Raw genomic sequence first — 12,190 nt, 5'->3', positions numbered from 1 at the left:
ACAAGATGATTTTCATTGTGAGACACAAAATAATTTTCCGCCATGGTTTGACGTGGGGTTTGTTCATTGCACCACACTACCTCTTGTTAGATTATGCATTCTTAATCCGTATTAGGATTAGGCTTAAACTGCCATGGCAACGAAAGTGGGACTGAATAGAAGTGGATGGGAAGTGGGCCCTTTGCTGTGGGAGCATTCCTTAGCCAAATAAGAGCTCCCTGCCAACATTTCGATTTTTTTCTGTTTGGTTCATTTGGTGACTAGAGGACTCATGCTCATTGATTAGGCTACGTCTTGGCTCAACCTCTGGTGGTAGGATAATGTGCATGGAATGAAGGGAACGGTGCTTTGTTGAAGGCGTCTGCTTGGCTGTTATACTTGCCTATTATCTAGGAAGCTGGCTGAAGTATATGGAGCATGGTGACAGCCGGCGCCTCTCCAACTATACACAGATACCAAAATAGGACAGCGAGGTGCTGGAAACCGAACTGAGGGCTAATTTTGAGGTTGAAGTGTGTGCGAGTAGCCTACTCTAAAGCGCTCAAAACAACATAACTGCGCCTGTTTCAGTCCAGAAAGCGCCATTCATGCTATTATACGGTGGAAAGGTAAGCGGGAATGAAAGAAAATTGATTTGAAGATTAAAATGACAATATCCGAGTCGAATCTAGCGATACTACAATGAAGATGTTATGGTTTTGACATAATTTACATGTCCACTATGGATCGTGCGCACAGACATTAATAGCCTTTGTAGTAGCCTAGCGTTTGTAGTAGTAATGTAATAAAGACGGACCACTCTGTGAAAGGAATTAATGAATGCAAACCAATTTTATTATTGTTTTTCAATGTTATCCTCAGCCCGCCCATGCATTATTAAGGTGTCTAAAAATGTATGAAACCGTTCAGTTAAATATTGTGTTCTGTGTTCTCTTCACCTTATAGCCATTATGTCAGACAAAAGAAAAGAAAGCTACATTTATGATTTTTGTGATTTCGCCCATCCAAATGAGCTGTTGGATGCCCTGAGAGAGTTCTACATAGGTGGCATATTCACAGACATTACCATACAATGTGCGACAGGACAAGTCTTTCACTGTCACAAGGCGGCTTTGTCAGCTCGCAGCTCTTATTTCAAAGCCATGTTCACAGCTGACATGAAGGAGCGGTCAAACAACCTCATCAAATTAACTGGGATTGATTGTGACGTTCTGAGTGCTTTGCTGAACTATATTTACACTTCCAGGGTGAGCATCACCAAGACAAATGTACAGAGCCTGTTGGAGGCAGCAGACCTCCTACAGTTCAACTCAGTGAAGCAGGCTTGTGAGGACTTCCTTATACGCTTCCTGGATGTGGACAACTGCCTGGGAATGCATTCTTTTGCTGAGCTGCACATCTGCCCTGAGCTGGAGCGGGAAGCACAAAGGATAATGCTCAGTAGGTTTGAGGATGTCATGCAGCAGGACGAGTTCCTAGAACTGGACTACTACAAGCTGAGTTCAGTCATGGCTTCGGAGAACCTCAACGTATGGAAGGATGAAGTTCTCTTGGATGCCATGGTCAAATGGGTCAGCCATGACCTGGTCAAACGTGTTGATCATGTTCAAGACCTACTGCATTGTATCCGTCTTGAGCTGGATGAAGTGTACTTCAGGACAGCCCTGGATGTACAGAGAAAATGCTTACTGGGCAATGAGAGTAAAGTGAGGTCACTTATTATCCACACTTTGAAGCCTAACTGCAAAGAGACTTCAATGCGAAGGAAAAAATCACCAAGCATGTATGTTATTGGAGGTTACTACTGGCATCCACTGTGTGAAGTCAATATTTGGAATCCAGTTAGCAATACATGGGTGCAAGGAAAAGATATGCCTGACCAGACAAGAGAAAGCTACAGTGTTTCTTTATTGGGGGCAAATATTTATGTGACTGGGGGTTATAAGACTCAAACCATTGAAGCCCTGGACACAGTTTGGATTTATAATGGTGATTGTGATGAGTGGACGGAGGGATGCCCCATGATAACTGCCAGATACTACCACTGTTCGGTTGCTTTACGTGGCTGTATCTACGCCATTGGAGGGTACAGAGGGGGAGCTATTCAACTTGAGACTGAATATTATGATCCCTTAAAAAAGAAATGGTTCCCTACAGCGAACATGATACAAGGTATGAGTGTTACAATGAAAAGACAACTAAGCAAAATATACTGTATGCGTGCGTTGCTCTAGTTCTGCACTGTGTTTGGCATGGAGCTATTTGTGATATCTCAGTGAATGACTTTCAGGTTTAAGATCCATTTAAAATTATTTTTTACAGAGGGTTCTACATGGAGCCTCAAAGGAGATCCAAGAGTGATTTTTAACTATAATTAGTTTGACTGTTTTGCTGGTTCACTTATCTTAATAAAATACTTCCTCTTTCAAAGGTGTAGGAAATGCCACTGCTTGTGTCATGAATGATACAATCTACGTTACTGGGGGTCACTATGGATCCAGAGGAAGCAACACCTATGAAAACATTCAAGCCTACAGGCCAGACATCAATGAATGGAACATTGTCACAATAACCCCTCATCCAGGTATGACCCATTTAGAGGGAAGGAGAAATGTACTGAAATTGATATAATCGAATACGTTTTTTTATGCTTTCAGAATACGGCCTATGCTCGGTTTCTCTGAACAACAAGTTGTACTTGGTGGGAGGACAAACTACAATCACAGACTGCTATGATCCAGAGAGAGATGAGTGGAGGCAGCTGTCAGTGATGAAGGAGCGAAGGATGGAGTGTGGTGCTGTAGTGATCAATGGCTGCATCTATGTGACCGGAGGATATTCCTATTCAAAGGGGACGTATCTGCACAGCATTGAGAAGTATGACCCCGATCTAGACACCTGGGAGGTTGTAGGAAGCCTCCCAAGCCCAGCAAGAACACATGGCTGTGTTTGCATCAACAGTGTGTAGTTTCAGTGTACATTTACAACCCATCCAGTTCCTCTGTGCCATACCCATATAATCATTTTGGTTGACTCCTTGGAATAATTAATGAAGTAGAATGATTTTCACATGTTGACAAAATTACAAAATATAGCTCGTTATCCGTGTTGTTTATTTTAAACCGACGTTTGGCTCGTATTTGTCAAGTATGTCAATAATTTTGGAGGTGAATATGCACTGCAACCTGTTTTTACTTGTTAAACGTAATATGCAATTTGATCATGCACTTGATTTCACGGAGTGATGTTGTGAATTTTGCCCAAAAAATATATATTATTATGAATAACATGTAAACAAACAAAATAAATATTTTATTGTACATTTTCAAAACATTTGACCACGTACTTTTCAGTCAGAATTTCCCACCCCAGCACCACAAGTTAGGTGGCGCTGTAGGTTACGCTGCAGCGCAAAACAGCGCACTAAACCAATTTGTATACGGCCCTCATCGTGATCCATAGCACGCAGGAGAACCAGCTTGCTTGGTTGCTAAACGTGAGTTAGCAGACAGGGAGAAATTCTTCTGAACAAGCGCCTCTGCAGATAGCAAGTAAAACCAATATCACAGTAAGTAAATCATCCATCATAATTCAACTATTTTGCGACTTCCTAAGCAAGCCCCCTTTTTTTTGCCTAACAAAATGTACTCTTCCATTTGGAGGTACGTGGATCATGACAGTTGTTTGCTCTAAAGGGAGCGGGCAGCTTGTAAGCTAAGTAACGAGTTAGCATAGAGCAAGTAAGTTCATGTACTTTACGTGCTGGGAATAAAGTCATGTAAACAGCTCCTTTAGGTCATGTTTTTGAAAGAATCTAGAGAATATTAAATCACAAAAAACGCTTCATAGGCTTTTAAGTACTGTCGTTAGTAACAAAACTGGATCGTTAAACATGGCTGTTTTTTTTGTTGCCTGGATTGAAAACGTGGGTAGGTACGAGTACTGCTATGCAGTCAGACGGTTATAGCTTTTCCCCCATGCACACCTCATGTTCATCGCTGCTGTGTAATTAGCTGGCATAGCTAGTGGTTTCATTATTTATGGATATTTTAGCGATTTGGTTTATGAGGTACTTATTGATTTGTCCCATTTGATAATAATTGGTCATTCTTTTACATTATTTGTAGGCTCATCATGGCAGAAAACCAAGAGATGTCTGAACTTGAGGCAAAGGTGGCACGACAAATTGAGGTAATTGATAGCAAAATTGATTACAGATCAGTTGCTCTTGAACACGTTTTAATCGAAAGATGGTGGTATACACTGGTGTGATTAATCTGGATAATGTCATTAAGCTCTGACTAAATCATGGTTTCCCTAATTTCTTTTTAAGTACTATTTTGGTGATCATAACCTTCCAAGAGACAAATTTCTCAAAGAACAGTTGCAACTCGATGATGGATGGGTAACCCTGGAAACCATGCTTAAGTTTAACAGGTTGGTGCAATGCAATTTACTTAACCAAATCCTTCTCAAATTGAGTAAGTCTGCATCACTTCATCAGTTAATATCTGGTTATAATGGAATTCTTAAACATCCTTACATTTTCAGACTGAAATGCTTGACAACCGACCAAAATGTAATTGTTGAGTCTCTAAAGAAATCCAAAACTGGGCTTTTAGAAGTCAGTGAGGACAAGACAAAAGTCAGAAGAATTCCATGCAAGCCCTTACCAGAACTGAATGACGAGTACAAAGATGCCCTCAAACACAAATCTGTGTACATTGTAAGTTGCACTTTCAAATTGTAGATGCATGTACCTGAGAACTAGCTTGGTGCCTTTGTCTGTATGTGAAAAATATTCTATGCTTTCAGAAAGGTTTTCCATTGGAAACAACACTTGATGAAATTGAGGCTTGGCTTAAAGGGAAAGGTCCAATAGAAAACATTCAGATGAGAAGAAACCTGCAGAAGAATTTCAAGGTACTGTGTGTGTCAGACCTCATAGTACCGGTTAAATAAGATTTAACAAATGTGTTAAACTCAGCATCTCCATCCATTTTAGGGTTCAGTGTTCTTGGTTCTTGACAATGAAGAAGCAGCAAAGCAGTTCATTGAACGTCCTGACACCAAATCATTTAAAGAAAATGAAATGATTGTACTGTTAAGGTAAGTGATGGCTAAGCTGTCATTACATTCTAAGATTATTGATTCTGGTAGAAAGAGATTAAAAACTTTTTTTTTCTTACGCTCTTGTTTTTAGAGAGGACTACCATGCAAAGAAAGCAGAGGAAAGGAAACAGTTCAAAGCGGAGGCAAAAGCTAAAGCAAAACAGTATGTTAATAAAATGTTCTTATTTTTCCAAAATAAAAATTATAATAAGGTAAATGACTACATACTGAATGTTTTACAGCGACAAGGAAGAAAAACAAAAACAAGCGGAAGATGAGGAAATGGTATGCTGGCAGTATGAGGAATAAATGGGAGGGAAAATCTTTTGTTTAGGAAGTGTTCCTATTGAACAAATCTAATTGTCCTTGACTAAACTGAGATTTCTAGTACACTAACAGCTTTCTGCTTTATTTTGCTTGTTAGAAATCTCTGGATGAGCAAACTGGATGCTTACTGAAGTTTTCCGGCAATCTTGACAATGTGTCAAGAGAGGACTTTCACGAAGTGTTCTCTGGTCATGGTCAAATCAAATGGATTGATTTCACCAGGGGTGCCAAAGAGGTAAATGTTGCAGGGTAATAAACTATTTGTGCCAGCCTTCACTTGATGATTGATGTCAGAAAATGAATGACCATACATTTTTTTAGGGTACCATCCTCTTCAGAGTGAGTGCCAAGGAAGCTCTTGATAAGGCTAAAGAAGCAAATGGAGGCAACTTAAAAATTAAAGACAAAGACATTACATGGGAGGTGGTGGAGGGAGATGCGGAGAGAGAAACTCTGAAAAAGATCATTGAAGACCAACAGGAATCCTTTAATAAACGTAGAGGAAGCAGAGGTAACAGCACTTATGAAACTTCTCTATATGCTGCCATGTTTCCTGTCCGATTTGATGTAACATTTCCCTCTTTACAGGTGGTCGAAAATCTGGTGGAAGAGGGAGAGGAGGAAGAAGGGACAGAGGTGGGCGTGATGGCAAATCACATTACCAAGGGAAAAAGATCAAATTTGATGATAGTGGTGATGAAGGTGAAGGTAAGAGCAGCTATGATACGGGTCTCGTAAGACAAAAGCCTCTTTGCTAATGTTGAATGATAAAATGTGTTGGGAAAGTGGTCATCTAATTTTGACTTTTTCACTTTGTAAATAGCACCCCCTTGCCCAAAGAAGCGAGCATTGGAAGAAGCGGGCGAAGGTGGCGACAAACCAGCAAAAGTTCTAAAAACTGAGAATGGCTCCTAAAAATGAAGTACTAGCAAATTACCTTGAAACATTTTATTTGAAAAGAAACTCATTTAACACACACTGGCTTTATTCCATTCCAATGGAGGCGTCATGTTCTGGAGAAGCGTAGGAAGTCCACCTTGATGTCAACCTAGAAAACAGCTTAGACGTCAGGACTGGAGTTGCTGTTCAGCCGTTAGGAGTAAAGTTGTGTGCATCCTACATTGTCTGTACCTATCAATTTCTACCGTGAACATGATTTTTATGGAACTGTTTGACTGCGCCTGAACAACTTAATTTCATCAGGCGCATATTATGCCTGTCCGTTTAAAGACATGCATGTCAATAGAAACTGGTCAGTGAAATTTTTTCCTTGTGTGTGTATGGATGAGTCCTAAAACAGATCATGTATTTTCTTTTTGTTACTATTGTGAATAGCCAATAAAATTTGATTTTAAGTTGGATTATCTTTCATGAAGCATATTTTGGATGATCATAAAACACCCAGGTTCATAATTTGTCAAAACTGACACTCACCGATTTCTTTTTGTGGAACTTGTAAGATGCTGGCAAGTCATATCTTAGCTCTGTTGAGGAAAGACAAGTGGAGATTTGATATATGTAGACTTAGTAGTTCAGCAAGTCCATAATAAAATGTGTTACCTGCTATTACTTTCATGTTCACTCCCCAGTCACTTGCTTTCTTCTGTATGTGCTGCAATTATGCAAAAAGAGGAATTAGAGAAGCACTAAAGGGGTAGTATGCCATGATTATCTCTTGACTACTTACGTCTCGTGTTGATGTTTTGTGAAGGGAATATACTGCTGTCGTAGCCATAGTTAAAGCGGTCTTTAGAAATTGCATGTCCATACCTTTATTTCAAAGAAAGCAATTCATTTAATTACTCTGATAAATTGGTTTCTTTGTGAAATGTATGAACTTAAAATGTTAGGACTCACCTTGATTGTGTTTGGTGCCAAAAGGAGGATTCATTATAACAGTGTCAAATTTTTTGGCATATGCATCAGAACTCAGAGAACTTATGTCAGACTGGATAAGGTCAATATTGGTCAGTTCAAATTCCTCTGTGTTCCTTTTGAAAATCTCTAGCGCGTTGTCATCAATGTCAAAACCAACACACAAACTGTAATGTAAGAGGACAAGGGAAGTGTTTCAATAACACTACAGTAGGTCTATAATTTCTTTTGTCAATTTAAGGCAAGTGCCATTTCTTACCCTGCATCAAGCATTGCTGCGCCAATGCTAAGAACTCCACATCCACATCCCAAATCTGCAACCAATTTTCCCTCTACGTCATCAAATGTGTTGTGGATGGTATATAGCATACATGCTAAAAAGAAATATCTTAACTTCAGTATTGCAAATTATAATAAAATCACTTAATGGTTCAATTTGTTACAAGTAATAGAATGATTTTCCTAACATGCTAGTATGACAAACGGCATTTATTCCATTTAAGAATTGTGTAGGTTTACTTGCACAGAAAAATGAAGTCTTAACTGCTTTGAAGACAACTGGGAACCTGTATAATTCTTCAAAATGCCCCAATGTCAAATACTCTCACTCTTCAACCGATGAGACCGGGAATATCAATTTGTTGAAAAATACAAAACTCCTTCTTGGTTTTAAACTTTCTAAAAGTTGGAAAGGCCAGTGCCAGAGGACCTAATGGGTACATATTGTATCTTGAAAGCATTTCTAGTGTATTGGGTGCACCATGTTGAAGTGGTTTTAATGACCAATAGATTAATGTGGAGGGTGCACTCTGGTCACATGATCACAACATTGAAATTGCCACTGTCCTCAAAAATACCTCCAAATGATTAGATGGGACTTCAGCTGGAAAGGGATTGTAAATGGATGGTTACATGGTATTAGAATCTAACCTTGCAGAACCCCAAATCGGATGTACATTACTTTGGCTCTATACTGCAAAGGTTTGATTTAAAATCAAACAATGAATATGATGTAAAACTGCTTTATTTGAAGGTGTTTGTGTACACCTTACTTTCACCATTTTGAAATGACACTATACACAGCCCTCCTAGTTTAAGGCACTAAAATAATTGGTTTGACAGGTGTTTCCGCCAACGGAAAGTAGACTTCTCTATCCCACTAGTTACAGAGGGTACTGTTTTCTCTGATTTGTGTTAACCTGGGTGACAAAAATTGTTGACAAGATAAAAGGTCATCTTTCTGATAAGACTGTTAAGTCTGGATCAGAAAGGCCATTCCAAATATTACGATTTGATTACCATTATTAAAAGGAACACTCAAATCCTACAGTATGGGACAGAGCTTTTTGGGATCTAACCTATGGTGCGTACTGGGCAGGAAGCATTAACCCAGTTTTTGCTTGACTGATACCCATCCTAAATTGTCATTTTATCCCTGAAGGATTTAGTGAGCAAACACAATGTACACAAAGTTCACATACAATTGAATACAAATGGAGGCGAGCATATATTATGACATGAGCTATACATATATAAAACACATGGATTTACAGTTGGTGTGCATATTTACAGTACTGATGTGGTATATCGAGAAATATCAACAGATTTAGTGCAGCTATATAGTTGACAGTTTGGAGGTGGCTGGATGTGATGAGCATAGATCGGTCTGTGGGGCAGTTAGTTACTGAGGGCCACTAAAACACTGGTGGTGGGGCTTTTTTCACGATTGTCTGGATGATCGGGGTGGAAGGTGTCAGAGACCATCTTTCTTACACGCTTCCTTGCCCAGGTAGGATGTAGGACCCATACGGAGGGCAGCCAATTACCTTTTCTGCAGACAGTGCAACGCCTCGCAGGTTACCCCTGCAGAGAGCAGACGCTTAAGGTACCGCATATTAATAAACCTAGGTTACGAGTTCCGAATTGTTTTCAACATGGCACCAGTTGCCTTGTAAGCGCTATAAGGTCGATTTATCTGGGAATCAATTCATTTTGACTAGTCTTACCTGCAATGTGAGGGCTAGTTGGATATTGTTCAAGAAGGATCTTGGGTTCTTCAAAAGTATCCACCTGTTGAAGGCAACTTTCCAGCTCTTTTAGTTTCATTCTGATTTGATAGCAAACGCTGATCTGTTCGCAGACACTTGAAGCCGAGAGCACTAAAATGTCTAATTGCCATGGGAAACAGCAAGCAAGATCGATAGCTAAGCTGTCGCAAAACGATAGCTGATGCCTGTAAAAATGCAGTTGCAGGGTCTGCCTGATGTTTACCTTATAAAGGCCAACTTTAACCCAGACAACGAAAGATGAATTTCACAACTTTCCAACCGGGGATGTTTAATGAGGAACACTCCTGCAGTACTGGGGGTCTCAATGAAAACAATCCGAAGTGGAACGCACTCTAGGTAAAACAGTACCGACCATCAAGGTTTTTGTGCAAACATATATTTGTTATATTAAATACATATAACACTGATGTTAATTAACGCCAACATAATAATAATATTGGTTGCACATGAGCTATCATGCAAAGTAAAGGATTGTGTAGTTCATATTAATTCTGCGCTCTGATATGATATGTTTTGGTCCACAAAATAGCTTGGTCATGTTTGATTGCCTACGTGACAGTAGTAACTAAAATACGATATAGCTTGGTCACTTGCTAAACTGAGTGTTGATAGCAGGAATCATCAGATCAGTGCGTGGTGACTGCTTTCGAACTAAACCAACTAGCTCCAGCTTGCTACAATGGAAATGTATCGCGAGAAATCACGAGAACGTAGCAACAAGACAACAAAAATAAATTTGTGGACAACAAGCCGGAGTGCATGATGGCGGCGTTGCTGCTACGCCGGGACAAGAAATCTACAGCTGCCCAGTTAAAGGCAGATCTTAATCGGACTGACAACAGCTTTGGTGTCCGACAACTTCAAGAACTGCTTGATTGTGTCCTTAATCCAGAAAAACCAGCCGCAGACACCGAAGCACTTGACTGGTGTAAATGTCTAATAGCAGGGGGAGAAGGTTTCGAGGAGTTCTGCAAAACGGTCCGGTCCTATGACAACGCTACTCTATGTGGCTTGGTTTGGACAGCCAATTTTGTGGCATACCGCTGTCGGACCTGTGGTATTTCTCCTTGTATGTCACTCTGTGCAGAGTGTTTTAATAACGGCGATCACACAAGCCATGACTTTAATATGTTTAGGAGCCAGGCTGGTGGGGCCTGTGATTGTGGAGACAGTAATGTCATGCGAGAAACTGGGTAAGTCCTTCTAGGAGCGCTAGCTGTAATGGCTAACATTAGCAAGCTAACTTCAACTAGCTATGTAGATGGCAAGTGATAATTTCACAGTAGTTTACAATTCTAAAGACTTGTCATTATTTGACAGAAACTGGCACCATAAAAATTATTTAAAAAAAATGGGGATATGGTAAGCTACCTAGTACTAGCTAGGCTGGCTAACATAGTGAGCAAGATAGCTAGCAAAGTTCTAGCCAAATTGGTGGGAGTATGCTGCCAGAGTGTCAGTCTAGTTTATTTTTAAACCATTCAGTGCCACAGTGTGGTTTTGACTGGTCCTCTTATCATTTTACTTACATGCAATCAGTGTGTTTGATAAACCACGTAAATTTAGATTCAGGTAACGTAGATATAACAACATTGGAAATTAATGGGGCACTGCTGTACATCATTACGTTGTCAACCTAGGGGTCTTACTAATGAACCAGTCTAGTAAAATGCACACAGCTTTGTACAATATCAATAACTTAAAAGAAAACAGCAGTTTTTCCTGTTGTGGGTCAAGATTAAAAACAGTCACGTTTGTTAAAGGTTTGTATTTTATAGCCCTGTAATGGATATACAGTAATATTGAATTAAAGGGGCAATATGTAAAATGTACTGTAGTATCTTTAGTGAAAACAAGCAAAAATGATTAGTAGTGATCTACAGTTAATGTTTCAAGTCAATGTTTCAAATATTTCTACAAAATTATTCTGAGTGACTGACATTCCGAATTAAAACTTTCCTGCCCATCCATTCTCTGTTTGCATTGACTTGTAATCAACTTATACTCACTTTTGACACTATCCTTTCCACCCGAAAACACCTTGTACTAGCTAGTGATACCGGTCTCATTCAGTAAGGGAAGACAAGGAAGAAACAAGTTGTTATTGTTAAGTGGCAGGATTCTACACAGTGACCCTTAAGTAACCCAGCAGGGTTTCTAGAATGAAAATATACCTGCAGAACTACTTCACTCACTTTTCAGGCATGAATTGTCAATACATTTTTTGCTTTAAATCTTTACTTCATAATGTTCTTTACTTCATAATTCTGCTTTTATTTTTGTTTGATCAAATTACATAAAGTCGTAAACGAAGCCAGTTATACCAGAAGCCTAAATGTAAATTATTTTGCACTATTAAAGGTTGACAAATATAGTTGTTGTGTCTTGTATGTAGGCCATGGAGTACGCCCTCCCAAATATTTTAGTACATGATGGTATAGGTACTTTATACAGGTAATATTGGTACTGAAATAAATATATGGATGTGTTATGTTCTGTTAGATTTTGCAGACGGCATCGGTTAAGAACCGGAGAGAATGTCCCCTCAGTGCCCAGAGATTTACTACTGATGTCAGAGATGGTCCTACCTCGCTTCATTATCTGTATCATACAGTACCTAAGAGATGGATACACTGAACCAGGTGAGAAAAAGGTCTCACTATGTCCAAAAGCTACTCTAATAGCACATTTTGAAGGTGATTGCTGTTAAACAAGTTAAATAATTGTGGAGAAACTGAATTCTTAACATATGTAAATCATTTGTGTTTTCATGAGCTCATCTAACAATCTTAACTTCATATGTCACT

At 39.4% G+C, this 12,190-nt stretch overlaps 4 protein-coding genes across 8 annotated transcripts in view; 3 read left to right on the top strand and 1 right to left on the bottom strand.

Annotated features, from left to right (window-relative positions):
* Positions 1 to 127: 127 nt before the first annotated feature.
* On the top strand, positions 128 to 3,290 carry klhl23 (kelch-like family member 23). Its single transcript, XM_010890924.4, has 4 exons — positions 128 to 608; positions 946 to 2,172; positions 2,432 to 2,584; positions 2,658 to 3,290. The coding sequence occupies exons 2-4, from the start codon at positions 951 to 953 to the stop codon at positions 2,966 to 2,968; spliced, it is 1,686 nt and encodes a 561-aa protein (XP_010889226.1). The 5' UTR covers positions 128 to 608; positions 946 to 950; the 3' UTR covers positions 2,969 to 3,290.
* Positions 3,291 to 3,442: 152 nt separating this feature from the next.
* Positions 3,443 to 6,800, top strand: ssb (small RNA binding exonuclease protection factor La). Its single transcript, XM_010890928.5, has 12 exons — positions 3,443 to 3,568; positions 4,128 to 4,191; positions 4,334 to 4,437; positions 4,552 to 4,726; positions 4,816 to 4,923; positions 5,006 to 5,109; positions 5,204 to 5,275; positions 5,355 to 5,397; positions 5,537 to 5,674; positions 5,761 to 5,950; positions 6,028 to 6,147; positions 6,263 to 6,800. The coding sequence occupies exons 2-12, from the start codon at positions 4,135 to 4,137 to the stop codon at positions 6,352 to 6,354; spliced, it is 1,203 nt and encodes a 400-aa protein (XP_010889230.1). The 5' UTR covers positions 3,443 to 3,568; positions 4,128 to 4,134; the 3' UTR covers positions 6,355 to 6,800.
* Positions 6,373 to 9,689, bottom strand: mettl5 (methyltransferase like 5). Of its 2 annotated transcripts, XM_010890927.3 has the most exons (8): positions 9,321 to 9,386; positions 9,141 to 9,177; positions 7,574 to 7,688; positions 7,297 to 7,481; positions 7,127 to 7,209; positions 7,000 to 7,051; positions 6,874 to 6,923; positions 6,373 to 6,487 (listed from the first exon to the last, which is right to left on the bottom strand). In XM_010890927.3, the coding sequence occupies exons 3-8, from the start codon at positions 7,681 to 7,683 to the stop codon at positions 6,446 to 6,448; spliced, it is 522 nt and encodes a 173-aa protein (XP_010889229.1). In that variant the 5' UTR covers positions 7,684 to 7,688; positions 9,141 to 9,177; positions 9,321 to 9,386; the 3' UTR covers positions 6,373 to 6,445. The 2 variants fall into 2 exon arrangements, with proteins under 2 accessions (XP_010889229.1, XP_010889227.1); XM_010890925.4 differs by lacking the exon at positions 9,141 to 9,177 and having other exon boundaries at positions 9,321 to 9,689.
* A 266-nt stretch (positions 9,690 to 9,955) lies between these two features.
* ubr3 (ubiquitin protein ligase E3 component n-recognin 3) overlaps positions 9,956 to 12,190 on the top strand; it is a 40,848-nt gene continuing 38,613 nt past the window's right edge. For 3 of the 4 annotated variants that reach the window (XM_010890930.4, XM_010890929.4, XM_020054840.2), the window contains exons 1-2: positions 9,957 to 10,576; positions 11,886 to 12,025. In XM_010890930.4, coding sequence (XP_010889232.2) covers positions 10,143 to 10,576; positions 11,886 to 12,025 — 574 coding nt within the window. In that variant the 5' untranslated portion in view covers positions 9,957 to 10,142. Of the gene's footprint in view, positions 10,577 to 11,885; positions 12,026 to 12,190 lie in introns of all 4 variants that reach the window. The other variant, XM_020054839.3, reaches the window with a different exon arrangement.

Source organism: Esox lucius, chromosome 16 (assembly GCF_011004845.1).
Source record: "Esox lucius isolate fEsoLuc1 chromosome 16, fEsoLuc1.pri, whole genome shotgun sequence".
In the NCBI taxonomy this organism is placed as follows: Eukaryota; Metazoa; Chordata; class Actinopteri; order Esociformes; family Esocidae; genus Esox; species Esox lucius.
The sequence above is the reverse complement of the archived record's forward strand: the minus strand, read 5'-3'. Positions and strand labels throughout refer to the sequence as shown.

Coding starts and splice junctions, on each gene's coding strand:
- klhl23 (XM_010890924.4), top strand. CDS start 951: ATGTCAGACAAAAGAAAAGAAAGCTACATTTATGATTTTTGTGATTTC. Junction 2,173..2,431: donor TACAGCGAACATGATACAAG/GTATGAGTGTTA, acceptor CCTCTTTCAAAG/GTGTAGGAAATGCCACTGCT. Junction 2,585..2,657: donor CACAATAACCCCTCATCCAG/GTATGACCCATT, acceptor TTATGCTTTCAG/AATACGGCCTATGCTCGGTT.
- ssb (XM_010890928.5), top strand. CDS start 4,135: ATGGCAGAAAACCAAGAGATGTCTGAACTTGAGGCAAAGGTGGCACGA. Junction 5,398..5,536: donor AAGCGGAAGATGAGGAAATG/GTATGCTGGCAG, acceptor TTTGCTTGTTAG/AAATCTCTGGATGAGCAAAC. Junction 5,951..6,027: donor TAAACGTAGAGGAAGCAGAG/GTAACAGCACTT, acceptor CCCTCTTTACAG/GTGGTCGAAAATCTGGTGGA.
- mettl5 (XM_010890925.4), bottom strand. CDS start 9,420: ATGAAACTAAAAGAGCTGGAAAGTTGCCTTCAACAGGTGGATACTTTT. Junction 6,924..6,999: donor GAACATGAAAGTAATAGCAG/GTAACACATTTT, acceptor TTTCCTCAACAG/AGCTAAGATATGACTTGCCA. Junction 6,488..6,873: donor AGTTCCACAAAAAGAAATCG/GTGAGTGTCAGT, acceptor GCTGTTTTCTAG/GTTGACATCAAGGTGGACTT.